Raw genomic sequence first — 25,742 nt, 5'->3', positions numbered from 1 at the left:
TGTGTGTCTGCCCAGCTTTGGAAAACTAGGTGATTAATTGGATTACTTAGACAGTGGAGATTTAATTATGGTATTTGAAATGAACTTTCTACCACTGGGTTATTCAGTTTTGATTTCTGAATTCCACTAAACTGTGCCAATATAAATAATCATGCCCATAAGGCCCAACCTTTGCATATGAGCAGCATTCTAGTCACCTGAGTTAGGAGAGTTGCTGGGGTGAGAGAATGGAGAAAAGTGACCTATTTCTGATTTGGAAAAATTGGTTGTATCAGTGAAAGAGAGCCTGCTATGTTCCTATCTTTTGTTTCTTCGTGAGCGTTCAAGTACATATTCTCTCTTTCTCTCATTACATTGCTTGCTGATAGAGCCTCTGAGAGCTGGAGGCCTTGGACCAGCACAGGCCTAAGAGATAGTTTTTCTGGATTCCGGGGCCATCTTGTTTCTGTGGTGACTGCTCTTCATGGGATTTATTCCCTATGCTTCAATAAAACTATACTCTTCCAAGATGCACACATTTTTCTGCCTGTGGAAGAACATGCTTTGACAGGTTTTTAGATCCCTCTCCCCTGTTGTGTTGTGGTAGCCTGTAGGACAGTTAGTTTGTGCTAACCAGGCTATAGCTGATTATTTGACAGGGGTATTGTTCCTCTGGAGACTTTTCTCATACCCCACATGCTCTTGTACCTTCCTGGAAGAAATGGCATAAAATGACAATATCTGTCTAATTACACTTAGATGCTTTTGGTTTTCCACGAGTGAAAAATTAAATGAATCAAATGTGCTTTATCACCGTGGAGATCTTGGAGAATCACCTGAGCACCAAGGTCACATGTACTCTCAGAAGCTCTCATCTGTGAACTTTAATAAAGGTAAGCTTTAAACGTGCTGTTTAACACAGGTTCAATTTGAAGAAAGACATTTTAAATCATTATGGAGGGGGGAGCAGTACTTCCTGCTCAATTGTGCAAACTCTCCAGGTACCTCAGTGAGAAGTAGGGAGGAACCATAATGAAACTGCGAGTGCGAACGAGGCCTGGCTAGGCTCACACTCGGGTTCACTTTCTCATCTGTCCACATGCCCCCAGATTGACCCTCACTCCTCCGAAGACCAGCCTGAAAGCCTTCAAACCCGTCAGATGATGGATGAGTCAGACGATGACTTTAAGGAACTCTGTGCCAGCTTTTTCCAAAGGGTGAAAAAGAATGCCCCCAAGGAAGTGTCGGGGGAAAGCAAGACACAAAAGGCCTCAAACAGCACCCAGATAAGAAGCAAACTGAAAAGGACCAAACCAACTGCTTCCAAGAGCAAAACCCTTCAAGGCCCCGCTGAGAGGAAAACTCGCTCTGGCAGCCAGGTCCTGCGGACTCAAAAGCAAGGGGCACCCAAGTGGCCAGAGAGTGAACCTGCTCCCCCTGAAAATGAGAAGGGAGGCGTGCATGCTTCTGCTGTGCTCCAAGACAGTGCATGGAGCACCCAGACAGGTAACCAGCTGAAATAGCTGCCAAAACTTTTCCAGAGAGGAAACCAGAGGTGATTTGTACTATTTTAAACCAGGGGTCGGAAAACTTTCTGAAAAGGGCCAGCTAGTAAATTTTTTTGGCTTTGCAGGCTGTACAGTCTCTGTCGCAAACTACTCAACTCCCTATGACGGTATGTAATAGAATGGGCTGTGTTCCAGCAAAACTTCACTTACAAAAACAGGCAGCCAGCCCGAGGACCGTAGTTTGCCAACTCCTGTTTTAAACAATAGTCATAAAAAATATAAGCTGTGTGAATTTTCTACATGATATATTTGGGACCCTTTTCTCTTTCAGTTTCCTATTAATGTTTACATCACTCAGTTGACATGAGTTACATGAACATGAAAATAATGCTGCTTCTCTCACTTTCTTTTTTTTTTCTTTTTTCTCTCACTTTCTTGAGTTCATTCCAAAGTGGTTAAGTTGCAGTGGGCCAGCCAATTTGGTTAGGCTGCTGAAAGGTAGAACAAGGGTGCCGTGTGAGTTTGAGTCCCAGGAGAATATTCTGGTCCTTCCTTTCTCCTCCAAACACCTTTTATTCTTTTCTTTTTCTTCTTCTTCTTCTTTTTTTTTTTTTTTTTGGTTTGTTCGTTTAAAGCAGCTTTCTTATCCTGCTGCCCTTGGTGTACTAAACCATATGGTTAGCATACATTCTTCATGCAGAACTGAAAACCAGCCTTGCATATATAATACAGCACAAGATCTTTGGGCTCCTGAGTTCTGTTTCTAAATTTTTCTCACCTTCACTTCCTGATCTTAAATAATATGTGGTCAGCATGACCTCCCAGTGCAGTGGTGGTAAAGAAACCGTTGTAAGGCTTCGTTAATGTTGCTGAAACATTACTGGTCTTCATGCTCCCTTTGAGAGTCTAGTGAAAGCTATGCTTGATTTCCCCCAAAACACTGCACCCCCGAACACACCTGCAAAATTGACATATAACTTCAGGGGCTTCGTGGATCCCCCCCGGAGGTCATCTACAGACACCAAGTTAAAGGAGAACTTCTGACCTAGAAAGATATAAGTGTTTGTCATTAATATTTCTTTAATAACAGCTTTATAGGGATACAATTCACGTTCTATAAAATTTACCCTTTTAAAGTGTATGGCTCAGTGATTTTAGTATATTCACAGAGTCGTGCAACCATCCCCCCTACTTAATTTTAGAACATGTTCACCACCTCAGAAATAAACCCCATGTTCAATAGCAGTCACTCCCCATGCCCCCTCCTGTCATAGATATTTATGACAGGGGTATTTATATTACCACAAACAGTGAGGTTACCAAAAAACAATCAGTACTATTCACACTTAAGACTTAAACCTAAACTAGTCAGTAAAGGACCACTTTGAAACTTGAGGTGTTTGAAACTTTGGAAGAGTCTTTGGTTCCTCCGGCTAGAACTGATGCATGTGAATGTTTTCCTCCTTGCCAGAGGCCACTCCTGACAGCCGCTCCCAGCCCCCTCCTTCCTGTCTGACTGCGATGGTGCCCAGTCCCTCCAAACCCCGGGCGGCAGAGCTGGTGCTACAGCGAATGCAGCAGTTCAAGAGAGCAGACCCCGAGCGTTTGAAACACGGTTCAGAAGGGTGCTCCCTAGAGGCTGCACTTGAAGAAAACGTCCCAGAGGGCCCTCAAGAGATGATGGCGGGGAACGGTATGATGGGAGTCCTCTGTCTTCCCAACAGGGTTGACTTTTGGGGAAGGGAGTCAGGAAGGAGCCCGTGTTCATTGCGTCTCTGCTGGGGGTGGCGCTCTACCTTTGCCACTCTGTCTGGCCAGAGAACAGAGGGTCCCTTGGGTCATTTCTCATTTAGCTTCTTTGACAAGGTACAGCTTCCTCTTTTTTTTATTTTGACTTTTTGTTACAAAATTTTCCCATTCATAAAAGTCAGAAAAATATATTACAATGAAGTCCCTATGCCCTCAACCTATATTTAACAATTGTCAACATTTTGCCATACATTTTTTTGTCTCTATAAATATACGTTTCTTCTGTACCATATGAAAGCAAGTTATAGACATCATGACGCTTCACTCCTAGATTCTCCTATATAATCACAATACCATAAACACAAGTGATTCCATAACACTGCCTGGTATCAGTTCACATTCAGATTTCCCTGGTTGTCCCAAGGATAGCTTCTGTAGCTGGACTCCTTCTCTTTCTGAATGAGGATTTGTCACACACGTGTGGCTGTGGCTCAGTAGTCTCTCTGGTCTAGACTCTAGACCAGTCCCCTTGTCTTGTCCTTGTTTTTTCACGATACTAAATTCTTGAAAAGTCCAGGACAATTGTCTTTTAAAATTCCCCCCTTTCTGGATTTGCTTGTTTCCTCCTGCTGTCATTTAACCTTTTCCTGCAGGGAAGTGCCGTGCACTGCATGTTACACCACCTCTTGAGGCTTGTAATGTCAGGTGGTACTGCACTTTATCCCCTAAACAATAGGAATTTTCATCCCTGGTGAAAATATACAAAAGGAAAAGAAATAGGAAAAAACTATATTGACAGACGGCTAGTAAATACATAGTCTCCTGGTACTGTACCTGCAGATTTCACCTCAGGATTACTGAGGATTCTCAGGCTACCTCAAAGGTCCATGCAGGTGACATAGTGATGTGACATCTGCTGTGGTGTTGGTCCTTGGTCCACGTGGCACCAAGGGGTGCAGAGGAGTCACTCAGCCACTGCGTAAGCCCAGCACCTACCGTACATGCGACTCAGTTGTTTCCATAAATCATCACATCATACCCAGGAATACTCAGGAGAGATAAACCATTTCTTTGTTTAAGAAAAACATTGACCAAAATGAAGTATGATGCTTTCTGGCTTTGTTCTCAGGGCATATCCCTCATGAGTGCCGAGGGTCTGCTCCAGCAATGTCAGATGTGACAGAGGGCTGCAGCAGTGGGCATGACCACCTTGAGAGCCATCTCAAGATTAGAGTCAGTCCATCCTCTGGTCTGATGCTGAGAAAAACCGAGAATGGCATTTCACTCTGACCTGGTTCTTCTAGCATGGGCAAGAAAAAGTCAGAGTAGTAGGAAAGGTTGAGCTTTGAAGAGAAAACTTAGATTTTTTGGAATAGAAGCCTTATAAACCTGGAATGCCCAGAGTTGCCGACTTTAGCAGAGATGGGAAAAGAAAGGCAAGTTCTTTAGTACCTTGATGCTCAGAGAATGGTCCTGGACCAGCAGCATCAGCCTCGCCTTGGAGTTGTCAGAAATGCAGAATCTCAGGCTCCACCTGGGCCCCCAGAGTGCCAGCCTCCAGACCTGCATTTTAACCAGCTTTCTGGGGGTCCCTGTACCTGTTAAAGTTTAAGGAGTACCCTTCTCAGGGACCCACTAGGTGTCCAGTCTCCCTGGATGGGGCCACGCATGAGCCAAGTGGTGCCAGGTCTGGATTCCTCACGATACGCCCAGTGTCTGTGCTCCTTGACATCTGAGGATAAGCTGGTCCTCATGGGTCCTTGTGCCTCCACAGGGTCTGGGCCCAGGCTCCCTGCCACAGAGAGCGACGCTGCAGTGGCCTTGGCCCTCCAGCATGAGTTTGGGCCAGAACAGGCATCCACACACAACGACAGCCTGGAGGAGAAGGGGTTGTTCTTTTGCCAGATCTGTCAAAAGAACCTCTCGGCTATGACTGTGACACGGAGGGAGCAGCATGTGAACCGGTAGGAGCAGCTCGGCCGTCACCTGTCTGCGGTCACCTCTCCCGTGGGTGTGACCAGCTCCAGGGCTCCTGTGGCCATGGTGGGAATCTTGAGATAGTACCTCAGTATCGGTGTCAATCTATCCTTGCTTTTCTTTTTAAACAGCTTTATTGAGATATAATTCGTATACCATACAATTCACCCATTTAAAGTGAACAATAAAATCGTGTTTACTTAATATATTGACAGAGTTGTGCAGCCATCACCACAATTTTTTTCCCTGTAAATTTATTTATTTATTTATTTTGGCTGCGTTGGGTCGTTATTGCTGTGCACGGGCTTTCTCCAGTTGCAGTGAGCAGGGGCTACTCTTCGTTGTGGTGCATGGGCTTCTCATTGCGGTGGCTTCTCTTGTTGCAGAGCACGAGCTCTGGACACGCGGGCTTCAGTAGTTGTGGCACATGGGCTCAGTAGTTGTGGCTCGCGGGCTCTAGAGCGCAGGCTCAGTAGTTGCGGCACACGGGCTTAGTTGCTCCGCGGCAGGGCTCGAACCCGTGTCCCCTGCATTGGCAGGCAGATTCTTAACCACTGTGCCACCAGGGAAGTCCCCACGGCCAATTTTATAACATCTCGTCACCCCCAAAATAAACCCCAGACCCATTAAGCAGGCACCCCCATTTCCCTCTTTTCTTCAGCCCCTGGCAACCACTGATCTGCCTTATGTCTCTGTGGATTTGCCCATTCAGGACATAAGTGGACTCACACAATATATGGCTTTTTGTGTCTGGCTTCCTTCACTCAGCAGAGTGTTGGCAAGGGTCATCCATATTGTAGCTGTGTCAGTGCTTTTCTCCTTTTTAAGGTTAGATAATATTCCACTGTATGGATGGACCACATCTCGTTTATTCATTCATCCATTAGTGGACATTTGTCTCCACCTTTTGGGTTTTATGAATAGAGCTGCTGTGAACATGCTTTCCATGTATTTGCTTAAGTATCTGTTGTTTTTTTGTTTTTTTAAATGTATTTATTTATTTTGGCCGTGTGGGCTCTTCGTTGTGGCACGCGGGCTTAGTTGCGGCATGTGGGATCTTAGTTCGCCAGCCCGGGATGGAACCCAGGCCCCCTGCATTGGGACCACCAGGGAAGTCCTTTGAGTATCTGCTTTCAGCTCTTTGGGGCATATACTTAGGAGTAGAATCACTGTGCCATATGGTTACTCCCATGACTCTATGTTTAGTGTATCCTTGCTTTCTTCAGACACCTTTGCTAACAGAAACCTGAATTCAATGTCTGGAGGCTGACTGTAGGCTGTGTGGAGAGATCAGCTCAGGGGGAACAGGCTTTGTCCCACAGCACGTCCACGCTGACATGAATCCCTATCTACAATCATATTACCAGGGAGGGTGGTTCTTCTACCTTTGTTGTCTTCCTCCAGGTGCCTGGACGAGGCTGAAAAGGCACTGAGACCTTCTGTGCCTCAGATCCCTGAATGCCCAATTTGCGGCAAGCCATTTCTCACCCCAAAGAGCAGAATCAGTCACTTGAAACAGTGTGCAGTGAAGATGGAGGTCGGCCCGCAGCTCCTGCTCCAGGCCGTGCGGCTGCAGACAGCTCAGCCCGAGGGGGCCTCTGGCACACTGGCATCGAGGTGAGTCAGATGAAAAGGAAGAAAAATCAAAGTACTCTGATTTGTTTAAAAAAAAAAAAAAGAAAAAAGGCCTTTTGTAGTGTTGGAGGACAACAGAGCCCTCTCTGATTCTGGAGATGAAATATTTTGGGAGGAAATTGGGCATAGTCTCCACAGGGACTGAGGAGGGGACAGATCTCTATCGTTGGAGGCTTTGAAATGGACCAGTTGGATTGGACTGGTTTCCACGAGGGCCTTCCTGAGATTTTCCCATCCCCACCATCCTGAGCAGCTAAGAATTCGATCATTCTCTTCACCTCATCCATTTCGTGTGGGGTACAGCATGGCTTCCAGCTCAGTGTAGTCCGATTTTCATACTATTAATGTAAGATTACTCAGCATAGCTCAACAAGTTGATGAGACAGGACCATAGGCCTATTTTTTTGCATGAATTAAATGCTTAAGTGCTTGAATAGGAGGCCTTGCTGATACCCAGAAACAAGTGCTTGGCATGCAAACCACAGGCAAACAAGTGGCAGAGGGTTGCTTCCCTCCACATCGCCTCTGCCGCTGTGGATGCCTGGGTAGGTCCCAGTGTTACAGGGAACAGAGTAGCGCGGGCCCTGGACTTCTGTAGGTTCAGGACTTCTTTCCCTCGGCAGCTCTTGAGGGCAAAGGGAAGGCCAAGGGCAGTGGCTCTGTTTGTTCCAGCCATTGCCTGCACGCAGGTGATGGGCCTCTGAAGGGGGCCAGTGCTGAGACTGGGTGGTCGATTCTTAGCTGCAAGCCTGTCCGTATTTTAGCACATCAACACTAGCATCACAGATTCAGAAGCCTTATGTCCTTAGAATAGATGTCATCTAAGCCATTGCTTGCCTTTTGGCAGGACTAGACTGAAGCTACCTACTCAGATAAAATATATCTGCTTTTTAAATACGTCCAAGAAGTGAGACAAGAGTGTGTGTGGGTCCTTCTGGAAGGTTGTTAGAGTAGAAAACCACAGCAAACGAAGAGCCTTGCCTGCCATACGGCCAAGCCCAGGGCATTTTGACTCCGGGGTAATCAGAGCTCCCCAGCCAGGGCACACATGCTGGTGAGAGCACCCCACTTGCTCCTGCACCCCTTGCGTGCTTTCAGCTCAGCCCAGGCCCTGCCCACTGGGCCGAGGTACAGTCTGCAGCAGCTGCCAGCAGGGCCTGGAGGTTAGGATGGCTCCTTCCCGTCTTGGAGGCTGTGGTTATCGTGCAGGGTTCCCAGGAGGTTGGAACTGAATTAGGGCTCGCTGAGATCTCTGAGGTGATACCTGAGATTCCGGAGCCATCCCTGGCCCGGTGGAGAGCACGAGCTTTTACCCAAACCAGAGGTGCTTCCCGCACACTGCCCTGAGGTGTAGGGAAGGTGGTCCTGGGTCTGCAATCTCCATCTGTCTCACCTTTACCTCCCACCTCTCGCCCAGACTGTTGGAATTCACCAGGCAGTGTAGGTTCTCTCCAGCCAGAAAGTCCTTTAAATAAATATCCTCCAACCCAAATGACATGCTGCACGTTGACCTCTGAGTCAGCTGACCATATTGGTGGCCTAACCTGGGAGGCCTTTCAGGCCTTGGGCAGAGGTGCCGCCCTAGGGCCCCCGCAGGAGGGAAGGGATCTTTTCACGGCCAATGTGGCTGGGTCCGCCTCAGGGCATCTGAGGTATGGATGGGCAGAAGTGGGTGGAATCCGGAGAGCTGACTCCACCGGCAGGGTTTGGCCACGTCTGGGGTATGCGGGTGCTGCTGTAGGCTTTGTGTGTCTGCCAAGAACCCTGCTGGGCAGCATCACCTGGAAGGACCCAGACCCTCCCGTGTCTGGACTGTGCTGAACTCATGGCCCAGGATCAGACGAGCTCACGTGAGGCACAGAGTGAGCGCAGTGACTGAGTACAGAAGCCGTTGATGCTTCTGTCTGCACATTAATCCCTTTTCTCTTGCCCCCCCTGCCAAGGAGAAAGGGTGACCCCTCTCGGGTCCAGTGGGGACCACCTCAGAACAGGAAGTGCTCGCACCTCTAGCCTCACTAACCTTTCGGTGTGGCTGCCTTTTAAGCCTCAGGGATCACACTGGAGGTCTGAAGCGGAAGAGAGCCACTGCCAAGAAGGAGCCGCAGAAGAGGCGGAAGGTCGCCAAGCCCGAGGCGCCGTCCGAGGACCTGCTGGTGGCCATGGCTCTGTCCCGGTCCGAGATGGAGCAGGAGGCTGTGCCGGCGGCACTCAGGCTGGGAAACGCTTTTTCTGAGAGGACGAGACCGGGAGCAGGTACGTGTGGTCAAGGGTGGTGCCGGGGGAGCCTCGCTGCACGGCAGCCGCTAAACGAGCAGCTGGGGGCCTCGGGGGGAGGATGACTCCGTGTTGCTTCTGTTTAGCTCTAGAGAAGAAAAGTCGCAAGAAGAAAGCCCCCGTTACGCCCCCGCAGTTGTTAGTCCAGGACGCGGAGACCACAGGGAGACAGATGGAGGATCGCGTGGCCCAGCTCTTGGCAGAGGAGCTGGAGCTGTCTGGCACGCCACCGCTTCCTGCGAGCAGAATTTTTAAGGAAGAGCTGGAAAAGGGCAGGCGGGGTCTTCGACCACCTGGAGGAAAGCAGAAATTTCTGTGGGAGGGCAGCGCCCTGACCGGGGCCTGGGCTCTGGAATCCTTCTACACGGCCAGCCTGGTCCCTCCCCTGGTGCCCCAGCGGCCCGCCGAGGTGTGCTCCCTTCTGAGCTGGCACGGGTGGGCTCAGGAGAGAGGGTGGTGGCAGAAAGTTGGAGGAAGATGGGAGTGGGGGGGAAGCCAAGGAGCGTTGTGTGTGGTCTAGTGTGTTTTCTTTGCAGCAACCAGATGGTTCCCCTGGTAGGAACAGGGAGACCACTGGTTCCCAAGTGTGTTATGTTCCTGGAGAGTTTAAAATGCAGAGTCCCAGGGCCTTCTCCCGGGCCGGGTACGACCTGCTTGTGATGGGGGGCAGGAACCAGACTGGTCTGTGCAGGTGTCTGGAATTGGTACTCACCCGCTTGAAGCAATTCAGACGATACTAGGAGGGCGGGGGCCCTGGGAACCCTTCTGCCGATGTGGAGGCCACAGGCATGGCCTCTGCCGTGACAGACGAGCCTGCTGACAGGTGGCAATGGTGACAAGCTTCCCAGGGTCGCTCTGGGCTGGGGCTCACACCCTTGGGGAGCCTGCTGTGGAGTCCACACGCTCACTCTGGCTCTCCCACTTCTTTCAGGGCCTCACACAGGAGCCCACGCTGCCACTGGAGCTGCCTGAGAAGCCAGAGCCTGGCATGCAAACACCCCTTGCCGTCCATGGCACCCGCCCTGTGGGCCACAGACCCCTGAGCCCAGCGCCCTCCGCCAGCCAGAGGGAGCATCAGGCCCTGCAGGACCTCCTGGACCTGGCAGGAGAGGGGCTGAGCGCCAGCCCGTGGCCCTGCAGCGGGGGCCCGGCCGGCTCAGGAGGGGCCACAGGTGAGACACTGGCCATCAGGGCCTCTCCTCCCTGGGACCAGGGCCGTGACAGCTGCTCAGATCCGATGTTGCCAGGCTCATCCCCATGTGACAGGGAGAATGTAGTCTCACTAGGTGCTTTCATTTTTCCTCAAAGGTGAATGTGATTTAGGTGAGTTTGTCACAGTCTTCCTTCAACTTTGACTAAGGACAGAGCCTTTTGCCAGAACGAGTGGTCATGAGGGCTCTTTATCTCCCAAGTCCCTCTCTGTTGGGAGGGGGTGGTGGTGCAGGTGGTCTGTGGGCAGTTTGCTTTCCATGAAGATGTCCTCGGGTCAGCCCAGGTGATGCTCTTTCCCTGGTGGTTGATGTTGCCAGGAGGTGCTGTTCTTTTAACCTGAGAATCCTCCTCTCAGGAATGGACTTGTCGCCCAGCAGCCTTCCACTGACTGGGTTTGTCCTGCCAGCCAAGGAGAAGTGCCTGGAGAGGAGCGGCCAGGCTTCGGTAAGAATGTCTGGCCCTGTCCTGGCTCCATCCATGGTCTTGGCCCAAGGGCTTGTTGTGTGTTCAGTGCTGCCAGCTCACTGCCAGCCTCCAGGCCCCTGCTTGAGTCCACTGATCCCCTTGACAGCCTTTGAACTGAGCGGGGCTTTGCCATGAGGCTGTTGTCCCTTTTGTTGCTGAACCCTGGGGCACCTCAGTAGCCTGGCCCTGGGAGCCTGCTCTGTCCTGGGGCCTGGGGTGAGGGCCTGCTCAGTGAGGGTGCCTCACTTCAGCCGACGGCTCTGTGCATCCATCTGTCAAAGTTCCATTCACTCATTCAGGACTTGCTGTGCCCTCATGTGTGAGTCCTGGAGGCCTCCAGCTAATAGTTTGTGTTCTGTGTTGTTGACGAATTGGGTTAGAAGCTGGGTTTTCCTTAGGGTGGGTGTCATCCCGTGAGTGCATTGGTATCAGCCAAGCACTTCTCGCCAAGGTCTCCCTGGAGACATGGCACGTGTCAGAGAGGGACACGGAGCTCCTCGGCCGGCCCCGTAACTGCTTGGGCTCAGGTCCCATCTGTCACGGCAGGCTGGGCTGGTAGCTTCCTGTGGGGCCACACACTGCCTGGCCCACGGAGCCCTCAGCAGGTGCTGATGCTGCCGCCGCGTCCTGGTGAGGCTGTCAAGCACACCTCTCTGTGGGCTGGGGCTCCCATTTAGGCCAGGGAATTGGGTGTGATGGAGATGTTTAGAAAGGACTGGGTTTTGCTGTTCCGTGTCCCTAAGGGCCTAAAGGTAACTTAAAGGTGGAGCCCAATATTGGACCTTGTGGGGAGCAGCACGAGGCCCTGACTGGCCACCTGCACCCCATCAGTTGGGCCTGCACAGTTAGGCGGGCGACAGGTGGCAGTGGCCGCTCTCCCCCTCTCATTTCAGCTCGCCCTCGGTTTGCTGGTGGCCGACTTTGGTGCCATGGTCAACAACCCACACCTCAGCGACATCCAGTTTCAGATGGACAGCGGGGAGGTGCTTTATGCCCACAAGTTTGTGCTCTATGCCCGATGCCCACTTCTCATGCAGCACGTAAGTGTGCAGTCAAGCTGACTCCCCACCCCCTTCCCTCCCCCCTCCTCTCCCTCCTCCCCTCTTCTTCCCTCTGTGCCCTGCCTCTCCCTCTGTCTTCCTGCCCCCTTTCCTCCCCCAACCCTGGCTCTCCTCCCACTGTCCTGGAATGTTCTTCCTCTGTTGCCATCAAGGTTATGCTTCTATGGAGAAGACAGGTTTGAGGTCAGGAAGCTCTATGAGGAGATAAGCTTTGGGAAACATCAGATTTCTTGTTCTGTTGAATAAAAATCCTTTTCTCCCCAGAATTGTTTCCTTTTCCTCTTTTTGCATAATTGTAAAGTCTTATAATCAACCTTGTTAAGGTCGAGCTACTGCGACATTTCTGTGCCATTGTGCATTTGACTTGAACATCACATTGCAGGAATCCCAGAAACTGCTGTCAGTCTCCTCAGAAAGTTCTAGCGCCTTTGATATGCCTGTCAAGAGGGGACTGACTGGGTTCTTGAGCATCTATCACTGACTTGATTTTGGAAGCAGACAAGTTTTGTGGCCTAACCTGCAGAATTCCTGGCCAACTAAATGGAGCGACACTGGCTAATACCTGTCCTGGGACAAGCTCAGAGGCTCCCAGAACCTCCCTAAAGTCTGTTTCGCCCCAAGTCGCGACTGTCCGATTGGTAACTCTTCTGCATGTGTTTCTCCCTCAGGTAAACAGTGAAGGCTTCTTTGCAATAGAAGATGATGACATGAGGACCCAGCGCGTTCTGCTGAGTGACGTCAGCGCTGAGGCCGCCCGGGTGTTCCTGCGTTATCTCTATGCTGCGGACACTGCCCTTACTCCCCAACTGGCCCCTGACCTGAGCTCTCTGGCCCACAGGTCCGGATTGTTCTTCCCATTTACTTCACAGCTTTTGACATTAACTGACAAGGATTATCTGGTTGATGGCCCGTGGGAAGGTCAGGGCTGAGTCCTTCCTGTACCTTTTAATCCCCAGTTTATACCCGGTGGTGACCTTGAACAGGGTGTATTGACTGGACGTCTGGCCAGAATGAACACTTGCAGGAGAGCCAAGTGCTGGCTGAGGAGGTCCACGTGGCTTTTGATCCCTGGGCATGATGGGAGGGTGGTCCCAACCTCAGCCCCCAAACACTGCCACTCCTTGGTGGTTCTGCCACCAAAGCTGAACAACAGCTGTCCTTTCCCAAGTCCCAGAAAATGGAAGTGAGTAGGATGCTTGATCTAACTCCCATGAATTTGCACCTACCTGGTTTGTCCACACCAGTATCTCAGGAGAGGTGGCAGGTAGCTCAGCAAAAATAGGTGTTTTACTTCCTGATAAGGCTCGAGGGCCTCTGGGATGAAACCTTGTTCACCTCTCAGGTGCATTATTGGGAAGGATGGGCTCAGCCTCTGGAATTTCAAAGGTACCGATTAGACCACAGAGCCGTCAAGCAGGTGGCAGGCTGGTGTGGCCCTGGCTGACCTGTGACAGGTTTGGGTGTCCCGGTTTGCATCAGTCACAGCACTTTGGATGCTCTCCCGGTCACAGCACCACCCATCCCTGCCATCTCCCCTCAGCCTGCACTTGGGCCTGCACAGCAGGGTTAGTGGCCCTCCTTGAAGGCTCTGTTTCTAGAACTGAGCAGCCTGGGGCATAGCTGGGCATAAGCACGGGAACCGTCTCCGTAGGGCAGCAGGGGAAAGGCCAGGGTGAGTCACCGCTGTCCTCCCCGTTGAGGGCTCCTGCCCTGAGCCTTCCGCACCTGGACACCCAGCTGCCGCCTCTGCGCAGGGTGGGGTGATGCATGGCTTTCCCATTGCAGGTTTGGCGTGACTGAGCTTGTTCACCTGTGCGAACAGGTGCCCGTCCTGATGGATGCAGAGGGTGGACAGCAGAAGGAGCAGGAAGACGAGGATTGTGAAAGCAGAGTGGAGACTTTCCAAGAACTCCTGCGGTCAGTGTGGCGGGGTGAGGAGGAGGAAGCAGAGGCTCTGCTGAAATCCGAGGGCCGAGAAGAAGACAGAGAAAAGGTGAATGAGGCAGAGATGGAAGAAATTTATGAATTTGCAGCTACTCAGCGAAAGCTGCTCCAGTGGGAGAAACCTCCAGCGATGGAGGAAGAAGCTGACCAGCTCAGGGAGGACGGTCCAGTTTCTGAGGGAATCCTCACAAGTGTTCGCAATAAAGAACAGTCAGAAAATGCAGAGCAGATGGAATCATCTGGGCAAGGAAGAGATGAGGCCCCAGACAAATGGAAAAACATGAGACAGTCCACGCTCCTGCCCCCCGGGGACCAGGGTTTGGACAGGGAGGAGAAAGCAGAGTCCCCAGAGGAAGCACTGGCTCTTCCCTACTCTTCCAGCCCTGCCCGGGGTCGGGCAGAGAAGCAGGAAAGTACCATCTTGTGCTCAGTTGATGATGATGATGAACAGTCCTTTTCATTGCCTCAAGCCGGATACCCTGAACCCTCCCAGATGACAAGTGATCGCAAGGAAGGAAACTGCACCGTATGGGAAAGGGAGATAGAGAGTTCCCATCCCCCTGCTCGCCAGCAGGCACCTCCCTCACACTCACCCTTCTTCCCATCACAGCCCCATCAAGGCAGGAGTCCCTGCCGGCCACATCTTCGTTCTCATCACACCAGTGACCTGTCCCTGCCAACACCCCAGTTGCAGGGCACAGCTTCCAGGATGGCCTCTCAGAACTCATCACTGAAGCCAAAGAGGGCCAGAAGCCTTCCCATGTCACATAAGGATCCAGGCCAGAAAGACAAGGAATGTAGTTCTGTGTTGGAACACAGAGGTAAAGGGGTACTGATCTCCCCAGAAAAGTCGCCACCCATGGATCTAACCCAGTCAGAACCTGGCTGCTTGAGTGCCAGGTCTCAGAACTCCCCATCCAGCGTGAACAGAGAAGATGAGGTTATCCTTTTATTGGATTCAGATGAAGAGCTGGAGCTGGAACAAATCAAAATAAAGTCAGTTTTGAATGGTCCCTCAGAAGAAAGGAAAGTTCTTGAAGTTAGCACCAAGTCCTCTGAGCTGTTTTCCATCATCGACCTCGATGCGGAGCAGGAACCTTCCCAAAGCCCACCAGGAAGAGAACCCACACTACAGCAGGAGGTGGAGGGACCGCTGGGGAACCGGGGCTCTGTCGGGGGCAGAGGGACCCCCCAGCTGTTCTGCAACCCCAAGATCAGTGGCGACGAGGACAGCACGACAGATACCTCGTGGCTGGTGCCTGCCACCCCACTGGCTAGCAGAAGCCGCGACTGTTCATCGCAGACCCAAATCACAGGCCTCAGGTCCAGGCCCTCAGCAGACCCACTGGCTCAGCCCAAGCCCAGGGCCCTGTTAGAGACCAGGGACGAACCGGAAGCCATGAGTAAGTTTTCAGTCATCGTGCCTCAGACATCATCCTCACTCCTGAGCCCTGTCGCTCCCGGAAGCCCTGACAGCAGAAGGCAGGTCTGCAGAAGCCCATCCAGTCCCCACCCCAGATGCCACCAGTACTTTTCTCCTCTGGCTCCCCGTCCCGGCTCAGGAGGCCTCGCTGATCTCACTGGGCAGTTCCAGAGGTACCCGCCGCCTGCGCCGAGCCCAGGGGTTCAGGCCACTGCGAGTGAAGTGGTGGAGGTTGAGGACAGTGAGGAGGAGCAGGAGGTGGCCTCCCGGAAGGCGAGCAACATCCCCCTGCCGGATAGTGACCCCCCGATTCCAGCCGACGATTGGTGTTGGCACGGGGAGCCCCTCTCACCAATTCCGATCGACCACCTGAACCTCGAGTGGACCGGTCCCCTGAGCACCAGTAGCCCTGGCAGTAGGGTGGAGGGGGCCCCAGACAGCGGTGACTGCCGCCCCCCAGCACTGCTGGGCACCACCCCCATCCGAGGAAGCTGCACTGGCCAGAGGAAGGCTCAAGAGAAATCCCCTGGGGCTGGCTCCCCTGGGAGCAGCAGGCTGAGCTTTCTGAACTCAGCTCTGTGGGATGATTGGGATGGAGAACAGAAGTCGCCAGAGGCTCTTCCTCTGCCCCAGACACCGAGCGTGCATGGAGCCCAGAAATTGCAAGAGTTACAGACGCCAAGTGAGTAGTGGGAGGGTGTTGCCTTTTACACTGTTTTACACTAAGGGGTGTGGAGGGTTGTAACGACAGCGCGGGGCAGTGATGCTAAAGGGCCTGCTGACCCGCGGCCAGCCCTCCCCTTGCCTGCCTGACCCCACTCCACAGTTGGGGAGGATCGGCCTGCTGTCAAACATATACTCCTTAGCCAGTAAGTCAGGGCTTCCTAAACCTGCCTGCATCCTGTGGCTCGCCTGGGTACTTGTTAAAGATCCCTGTCTGTGGCTCTGCTCCAGAATAGTGGACCAGCACCTCCGAGAGGCTGTGACAGGCACCTCAGGTACACCTTAAGAGCAAACATGTGGTTCCTCAAGTAGTCAAACACAGAATTGCCATTACCACCAGGCAATTCCACTCCTACATATACATTCAAAGGATTTGAGATCAGGACTCCTGTACACAAATGTTCACAGCAGCAATATTCACAACAGCCAAAAGGTGGAAACAACCCAAATGTCCATCAGCTGATAAGTGGATAAATAAATGTGGTCCATCCATACATACAGTGGAATATTATTCAGCCATATGAAGGAATAAGGCACTGACACAGATACAGCAGAATGAACCTTGAAAACATGCTGCTCAGTGAAAGAAGCCAGACACAAAAGGCCACCACGTATTATATGATTCCTTTTATATGAAACATTCAGATGGACAAAGCCATAGAGACAGAAAGTAGATGAGTGATCACCAGGGGCTGGGGGGGGAGGAGAACAGGGAGTGACGAGCATGGAATTTTCTTTGGGGGATGAAATGTTTCAGAACTAGAAAGATGTGGTGGTTGCACAACACTGAATGTGCTAAGTGCTACTGTTCACTTTAAAATTTTGTTATGTGAATTTCATCTCAATTAAAAGACCAGATGGGGTGAGTGTGGGAGGTCTGCTGTGAGCCTTATTGGCCCCACTGGTGGAGGGACCCCACTTCCCACCTCATTTCAGTCACAGGGGAAAATCAAGGCCCCCGGTGTTGGTGTCGGCCCCTTGAGGTGCTGCTGCCCCACTGCTACCCCCTCCAGCTGGACTGATCCAGGGAGAGTCTGGGAAGGGACCAGGCGACACTGAGCCGTGACTGGTGACAGGGAAGCAGAGCCTATGGGCGGAGCATCTGCCTGTGTCCTGCTATTTCATGTCCCCCTAAAATCTTAGACCAGCTGGGCATCACTAACCAGTGCTTTCAGCCTTGAGTGGGCGTCAGAATTGCCTGTAGAGCTTCTTAAAACACACGTGGCCGGGCTCTACCCCAGAGCTGCTGCTTCAGGAGGTCTGCTGTGTGACCAAGAATTTGCATTTCTAACAGGTTCCCAGGTGGTGTGTGAGAACCACTGCAGGAGACCTGAGACCAGGGGACCTTAGTCAGAATCTGAGGGGAGATTCATGAGGGTGACAGACTCTGAAATGAAATAAAGAATCTTGTGCATTTTTCACAAGACAGATCCTGTTGTTTTCATTGGCATCTCAAAGGACTCCATGCTCATAAAAAGGATAAGAACCAAAGTCCAGATGTACTTAAGTTGTCCCTAAGTTGCCTTTAAAATACTGATTTTTTAAAATAACAGCATTATTGAGATGTTATTCACATATCATAAAATTCACCCTTTCAAATGTACTATTCAATGGTTTTTTAGTACAGTATTCTACAACTGTCGAATTCCAGGATGTTTTCATCACCCCAGAATAAATCCCATCCCATTAGCAGTCGCCCCACTGCCCCTTCACCCCAGCCCCTGGCAACCGCCTACCTGCTTTCGAGCCCTTCACAGCATCAGCACCGTGTAAGCCCGTGGCCCTCACCGTGTGCTGTGTGATGCTTTCCAATGGGAAGACGTGACTCCAGAGTCAAACAGTGAAGGGTGGACATCACTGCTGTCCTGGAGCGAGGGCAGCATTTCTCTAAGTGACACTATCAGGGTCAGAAGAGGCAAATCCAGGGCCCTCGTGCTGAAACGTGTTTCTTTTGTTCTACCCAGAAGGCGCTAACCGGAAGAAGAACTTGCCCCCCGAAGTGCCCATAACCCCAATGCCAAGGTATTCCATCATGGAGACCCCGGTGCTGAAGAAAGAACTGGACAGGTTGGTGTTGTTCTGGAAAGCTTGCTCTGAGCAGACCCTCCCTCCTGCGCCTCTGTCCAGGCTTAGTGAAGCGGGGAGCAGAACGGCACCCTAGGCTCTGGTGGCAGGAGCCTCTGGCTGGTGGGGGGGCGTGCGTGACTCCCAGCTCTCCACATACTGTTCCCCAGGTGACTCAGGGCCAAGAAATGACACTCCTCCAGGTCACCCATCAGGTGGCAGGCCTCCATGTGCCATGTGGATGGGAATGGGACCCTTGCCTTAACAGTCTGAGGAGGGAGACCTGATTTTTTAAAAGAACATCAAAACTCACATTCCAGTGAATTCTCCTGTTTGCCTTGGACACTGGGGAGGTCACTGCTACCACCACCACTCAGAACTCAGGGGGAATGGCCCTTCTGGAATATTCCTGAGTCAGCTCAGTGGGTATGCAGGATAGACACCGACCTCTGAATGCTCATAAGTCAGGCATTTAAGATTCAGTTACATAAAGCCACTAGTTTAATTAGTTGATACCTGTTTGCTCTTTGCTGACGTTCACCTGTTTTCCCATTCAGGTTTGGGGTCCGCCCTCTGCCCAAACGCCAAATGGTCCTGAAACTGAAGGAGATATTCCAGTACACTCACCAGACACTGGAGTCAGATTCCGAGGAAGAGATCCAGTCGTCACAGGTGCCCTTGGAGGCTTCTTGCAGCCAGACTTACACCACCAAGACCTCTAAGGCTTCAAGGGCAGCTGGCTGCACCCAGCTGGAGGCCACTTCTGGCCCCGTTCCCCAAAGGTCCAAGGGACCTGCTAAGACCAAGGGCCCCCAACATCAAAAGACGCAGCCTGGTGGAAGCGTCCCTGCCCTGAGCACGTCACCAGCCAAGGAGGGCCCTCCAGGCCCTGATGGTGACACCCAGCTACTGGCCTCCCAGGAATCCGTGGCCACCTCTGTAGACAGCAGTGACAGCTCCTGCAGCTCACAAAGGTAACCAGATGGAAGGACAGGGCCAGTGGCTTTGTAGGTCCTCTGACAAGTGAGTTTTGAGAATTGGCATAAGCGAGGCCTGATGGCCAACATTCAGAAATCCCAGCTGTCTCTGGGTCTGAACGACCGGAGACCCAGGTGGGGTTAAAGGTCAGCCCCCTGTGGGCCTCCTGGGCAGACCTCTGGGGCTCCCACGTCCTCGCTCATAAGCAGGGCCAGCCTAGCACAGCTGCCCTCGGCATTAGATTCTGGCTGAGGGTGCGATCCCACTCAGGCCGGCGGCTAGAGTGCCAGGGACACAGCAGCCTGGGGCTTCCTACTGCCCTGGGGGTCGTCCACGGGCCGGGCTCCACAGGGGACAAAGAAACACACTCCTTCCCTCAAAGAGGCTCCTGGTCTCGGGGTGGAGGCCGGAAAGAAGGGGTGTTGCTAGATGTTATTGTCTGGTTCTTTTCAGTTCTTCCTGTGACTTTGGAGCGGCCTTGGAGTCTGCAGGAGAAGATGAGGACGAGGAGGGTGTCAGTGCTTCACAGGCAGCCATCCAGGTAGCGGCCACAGAGGAGGCCGTGAGGCGTTACATCTGCTCCAAGCCAGCCCTCTACCGCAAGGTCCTGCTGTACCAGCCCTTGGAGCTGGCAGAGCTACAGGCCGAGCTGAAGCATCAAGGCATCCACGTGGCCACGGGGAAGCTGTTGGACTTTCTAGACACCCAGTGCATCACCTTCACCACAGCTGCCGCCCGCAAGGAGAAGCTTGAGAGGAAGAGACGGCAGCCCGTGGGCAAGAAGACGGGGGTCAGAACCCGTGGGCCTGTCCCCCGCCCCCAACCCCTGGCCATCAGCAGCCTGTGAGGGTCTGCGGCCTCCGTCAGCCAGCCAGGCCCCCAGTGTTTCTGAGCTTTCTGACCACACCGCTCCCCCTGTGAATAACGGCAGCACCAACCCAGATCAGCTTCCTCTTGACCTCATACCCTAGAGTGGCCTTTGGAGTGTGTCATCTGCTGGATTTAGGGGCCCTGGCCCCTCCCTCCATTGGTGCCCACAGTTGGTCTCCCTTTAACCCCCTTGGACCCCATGTGTTTCAGGAGGGGGTGGGCCACTGCCAGCTGGCCAGGGCAAGGCCTGATTCAGCCGCATCTTCCACTCTCTTTGCCCACCAGTCACAGGTGTCCGTGTCCTGAGGTGGATGTCTGGGTCCAGGCTGCCCCTGCCCATGTCTTCCTTCTCAGCACTTGGGCTGTAATCCCAGCCTCCACCAGCAGACCAGCTGTCCACAGGCCCTGCACTGCCAGGCCCCAGGTGTTCTGCTGGCCCAGCTGTCCTGCCCAGACACCTGTCATTGTCACCAGCAGTCTTTGAATTGGACAGTACAGAAGGCCCAGTACAGCTCTGAAGCCCCCAAAATAAGCATGTTCTTTGTTAACTGGTTCCACCAGTATGTGTTGTAGCCGCCTGTGGAGTGCAGGTGAGGGCTGGAAAAGAAGAAAAGTTGTTTGGGTCTCTGCGTCCTTGCGAACGTCTTGTCTGTTTTAAATACAGTGCAGTTCATTTTATATGATGTGCAATAAAAACAAAAAGTCTTTATAGAAACCTTCTGGATGCTGTACTCTGGAAAATAAAGAGGGAAACAGGCCGTGGGAAGGGCACCCACAGTGCCCCTGCTGCCCCCACACCCATGTCTGCCGAAGGCCTGTGCCTGTTCTCCATCTTGAGGGGGAGCCCAGGCCTGCTGCTGCTCATTCCCCTGGTTCTTAGGTACTCATTCATCTACACATTCGCGACCCCACCCCAAACCCCGCACACCTACAGTTAAGAGCCCTCAGCAGGCGCTGAGCTCCCACCCTCGATGATCCAGGAGAGGCCAAGGCCCAGCAGCATTGCCCGGGGTTTGTTACATGCAGGCTTGGGCCGTCCATACCCACTGGGTCAGAATCTGCATTTTAACAGGATGAGTTTATGAAGCCTGCTCTGGCCTGTGTGCTGGGCCCTGTGGAGAAAAGGGAATAGGCCGGCACTTCCGGTCATCTAGTGGAGGAGACAGACTGGCCTCTCCTCTGTGCCAGCAGTGCTCAGATGGCCCAAAGGGACAGCTTCCTGGAAGAGGGGGTTTGTGAACTGGGCCTCAGTGGCGTGCAGCATTCAGGGAGGCGAAATGGGGCTTCTTGAACACATACCGTGTTTCCTGATTTGTGACCAGGCGGAGGGGACCCAGCCTTCCCCGCGTCTGCTGCCCAAGGGCAGACGGCTAGAGGGAAGCCTCGGCTCAGATCACACCGCTTTGATCAGACTGAAGATGGAGCCTGGCCTGTTCTAGAAGCTACCATGCGTTTCTTCTATGAAGGGCTTGACGCCCCCTCCCGAGTATGGGCTGTGTCAGGGAAATGAAGTGGAGTTAGGAAGGAGGGAGCCGACCCAGGGTCCTTACCCTGCTCACTGGCTCGCGGGGGAGACCGTGCAGCTTCGGGTGCACTCCCTGGGGGGAGGCCTGGGAGCCTCACTCCTCGGACAGTGTCCTGACTCCAAGAACGCTACCAACTCCAGGTGGAAAAGGAGGTTTTGGGGGAGGGGTTAAAGTGGATAAAAAGCCACCAGCAGGTAAAGGGAGGGAAGGTGGGCCTGGGGACTGAAGACCTTGGCCCATTGGGTCTGTGCAGCGTGTCCCCAGGAGCCAGCAGGGGTCAGCAGTGGGTCTGGCCATGGCTCGGCCAGTGCAAAAGCAAGGAAAGAGGGTTAAACCAGCCACTAAGAAAAGAAACCACCACAGCCAGAGAATCGGCGGCACCCGGGAAAGCATGACCTTTACAGAGGATTTAAACCTGACTCAGGAACTAGAGAATTAGGTCCAGCTAACTGGTTGAAAAGGAGCCGATGATGAGCTGCCCTCTCCCAGCACCCACAGGGAGCCTGGAGGAGCCAGTGGCCATGGCCTCGTGGTGGGCAGCGGGCACAGGCGTTCCTGTGCAGAAGCTCTGCCAGTGGCCACGGGGACTCAGCATAGGAAGAACATGCACTGAACTCCAGGGCAGCGGAACATTCACCCATCAGCGAAAACGATGAGACACCCACGCTTCACTGTGATGTGACCTCCTGGGCCGGTCCCACTTCCTGTGGCCTGGCCTCGGCCTGGACATGGTCACTCAAGGCAATCAAAGGACAGCCACAGCCCAGCTTGAGCAGGGCCCCAGCAAGGGGGCCTTGCAGCCTGCACAACCCCAGAGAGGCCCATGCAGGCAGGAAGCCTCAGGTTTTCGCTGAGCTGGGAAGGGCCTGCCCAGCTGACCACAACTCTGGGTGGACAGAAAGCCCCAGAGTGAGAACGAGCACAGGAGACCTCACCCCAAACGTACGAAAACCCCCAGGAGAGTCAGGAGAAGGCCCCGAACTTCTTAGAGGAGCCGACAGAGGGAGCCTGGGGCCCAGCCCTACCCAGCCATGGGACATCCCTTCTAGGTAGGGAGGAAAGGTGGGGGGCAGTGCTGACTCAGGGGTGCCCCGAGATTCCCCACAGAGGATGCTGTTTCCTTTTGTGCTCAGGATCTGTCGACCCTGAGCCATGGAGGGAGGAGCAGAGGGGCCTCCTGGCCTCTGTTGTGTGACAGATACCCACCCGGCCCCTGTGGTTTCCAACATCCTGTGGGCGGCCTGCTCTCAAACGCCTTCGCTGCACCTCTGGCCAGGGCTGCAGCCGCCAGTCTTCACTCTGCTTGCATGAAGCCTCAGCAGGCTTCTCCAGGGTAGCCACCATGTGTCCCCTCAGCACCTGGCGAGCACTGATGGAAGGGACAGAGGGAGTGAGGGGGGAATGGGAGGATGGCATTCTATGAAGCACTTCTGATCTGCCGCCTTGGTACCCTCCCCTCCATCACCCACGCGGCTCTTGAGGACAGGCTAATACAAGCACATGCCCCACCCCCTCCCAACTCCCCTCACACACAAGCTGCTACATGCACTTGAACCTACTACTCTCCTGCTCTACAACCATTGCTGGCTCCCACCTGCTCACTGAGAAAATCTGAGGCCCCATCACTTTGCTCCCAGCTCGTCATCTGCTTCTCTCAGTGGCTTCACATGAGGTGGTTTGCTCCCTGTCACCAGAGTCTGTCCTGTATTTTTCCTCTGTTGTAACTTTTCTCATGTTGTTCACTCTGGGCTGTGTCCTTCCCCATCAATGCAGCGCACGTGCTGAGGTCCACCTCCAGGGGCCTGAGCGAACTGCCACATTCTGCTGTTTCAGGTGCAGCTGACTGCCTTGAGGGCCCTTGACTCAGGAAGACACTGTGGGGTACAGCCGGGGTAAAGGTGCCTGTTGGGTGCTAGAGAAAAGGAAAGCAAGGGCGGTTAGAAGGAGGGGTGAGGAGGGCCACACACTGTATCAGAGCGTGCCAGCCTAGAGTGGCAGGACGCAGTTCCAGCCCCAGCGAGGTCAGCTGCCTGCTGTGTGGCCTTGAGGAAGTCACTGAATGCCCCCACGTTTGTCTGGTTTCCCTACCACTCCCCAAAAAGCAAAGGTCTGCTGATGGTGAGTCTCTTTTCCTTTGTGGCCTTGGTTGGACCACTTTCCCCTGAGCATCAGGTCTGCAGGGGCACTCAGTCCTTGAAACAAGACTCTGGCATCACCCCTGCCTCTGACTTACAGGGTGGTGACAAAGCCAGAGAGCTGGCCCGAGGCAGCTGCAGCTCACTGATTTGTCTGTAAGGCTGTTGGCTTTTGAAATCAGACAGGAAGGAGGGTTGAGGTGGAGCCCGGCACAGGAAGAGGTGAGAAGCCCCGGCTGCCGTGACAGCCGGTGGGCTCCGGGCAGTGCAGGAGCTGGCAGGCCGCGGCCCTGCTGCCCTGCACGGTAAGCACCTCCTGATCCCTCCAGACAGGGCTTCACTCCTGCCCTGGACAGATCCTGACGGCTCGGGGACCAGCTGACCAGTCACAGAGATTCCCAGGACATCCTCACACCCACCCAGCTGCCTCTGTCCACTGGAGCAGGGCTGAGCCCAGGAGAACTGGGATGGACCCCCCCGGCCCCCCAGCGTTGGCATCCCCGGAGCAATGAGGCCCGGGAGGTAAGTCAGTCCAGACTGCCTCAGTGCAGGATGGAGGAGGAAGAGGAGACAGCTGGCAGAAAGGACCATGACTCTGAAGGCCTGAGCCACTCTGTGGAGTGGTGGCTGGGGCAACTTCAGGAAGGTGTCCCCATGGGTGCCGGGAGCTGCTGGGAACGACTAGATAATGGTGTGAAATAAGCAAACAGATGCCTAAGGACAGCCCACAATGGGCCAAGGAGACAAAGCCCAGCACCCCAGGTACCAATGATGGGACAGGAGGAGCAGGAAGTAGCTGGAAAGTGCTGCAGGCAGGCAGAGGTGATGTTGAGCAGTGCAGCCCAGTGGTTAAACTTGGAATCAGCAGACCTGGGCACCATCCTAGCATCCCCCTTCCTCCCTTAAGATGGAGGGGACAATACCAGACCTGCCCAGGGTCCTGAGGACCAAGGGAGGTGGTGCAGGTGGGGTTGGGTCTATCACCCAGTGCCTGCTCCATAAATGTCGCCCTCATGTTGGGTGAGCAGTCCCCAGGGTGCTCTCCCAGCTGCGCCCTCGGATGGAGGTGAGGTTCATCATTCTGAGAGGGATGGTAATCACAGAGGCTTTCTCAGAAGAGGCGCCATAGAGCTGGTCCAGGGTGGCTATTGGTCATAGGGCCCTCCCCTGCGGCCAGGCTCCTGGGTCCCAGGGTTTTTCCCCGTCCCCTCAAAGGACACACATGCTTTCCCTGAGCCCTAGGGCTCACCCTTGGCCATTACAGGGAAACCTGCAGCTGGCTCCCAGGTGGGGGTGCAGGCTGGGCACCTCCTCCTCTGTCCCAGGGGTGCCCGGATCCCCAGGGTTGAGCCTGTTCCGGTCCCCAAGATGGTTCCAGGGCAGTGAAGTTAGGAGAGCCGTGTCTCACGGTGAAGGCACTGTTTCCTCCCTCCTCTGGGGAAGGCTGTTTGGTCTCAGGTGGTCAGCGGTCATGGTCAGGGGGGCCACCTAAGAGGGCTGAGAACTGAAGTCTCGGGCCCTGGTGGGCAGGGGTGGGGGCGGGAGTCAGGAGACAGGAACATCCAAGAAGCTGTGGCCTGGGACACAGGCAGCCCAGGAGGGAGGGCAGCACTGCAGGCCCCACAGTCACCAAGTGCAGGTGGGCAGAGCAGAGGCCAGCTGCTCTCACACAGGCCTGGCAGATGGGACTGGGGCCCGTGGAAGGAAAGCATAGGACAAGCCAGGCCTCGTTGGCAGAGACAATGAGGAAATCGGGGCCTGGGCCTCAGGGATGAGACAGAAGCCCAGCTGTGGAGCCTGAGGGACAGGGTCTGAGTGATTCCAGCACAAGGGCACGCAGGCCCTTAGCTGTGTCCTGCCCCATGGATGAAGCACTGGAGGATGCATGGGAGCGGGGAAGCCCTACTCCAGGGAGGTGGCCGTGGACCCCTGGCCCTGTGTCTGGCCTTGCCCTGCCCACTACAGCACAGACCCTTTGCAGACTGACCGCCCTCTAGCCCTAAAAGCCCCCAAGGCGATCCAAGGCCCACCCGCCCTCAGTCTTCTTCCCTTTAAGCTGGGCTCTCAGGCCTCCTGCTGCTCACCAGAGACTGTCTACACTGGGCACAGTCTACCTGGCTGTCCCTGGTGGCATGTGTGGCCACCAGACGTCACCCTGCTCAGAAGTCTGTGGTAGGTTCCACCCTGTGAGGGTGGCATCTGGGGCTGTAAGCAGGGCT

The 25,742-nt window shown here is 53.8% G+C and overlaps 1 protein-coding gene across 1 annotated transcript; it reads left to right on the top strand.

The window, feature by feature from the left end:
- Positions 1-1,139: 1,139 nt before the first annotated feature.
- SLX4 (SLX4 structure-specific endonuclease subunit) lies at positions 1,140-19,839 on the top strand (the record flags this gene model as incomplete). The annotated part of the gene is made up of 14 exons (XM_079719610.1): positions 1,140-1,485; positions 2,959-3,180; positions 5,011-5,200; positions 6,618-6,830; positions 8,893-9,101; positions 9,209-9,531; positions 10,054-10,294; positions 10,690-10,778; positions 11,693-11,839; positions 12,529-12,698; positions 13,646-15,909; positions 17,915-18,017; positions 18,572-18,988; positions 19,446-19,839. 14 exons carry the CDS (start codon positions 1,140-1,142, stop codon positions 19,837-19,839), a joined length of 5,328 nt encoding a protein of 1,775 aa, XP_079575736.1.
- Between the last annotated feature and the right edge of the window lie 5,903 nt (positions 19,840-25,742).

Source organism: Hyperoodon ampullatus (assembly GCF_949752795.1).
Source record: "Hyperoodon ampullatus genome assembly, chromosome: 14".
Taxonomy (NCBI): domain Eukaryota; kingdom Metazoa; phylum Chordata; class Mammalia; order Artiodactyla; family Ziphiidae; genus Hyperoodon; species Hyperoodon ampullatus.
Note: the sequence above shows the minus strand (reverse complement) of the source record. Positions and strands in the feature narration are given on the sequence as shown.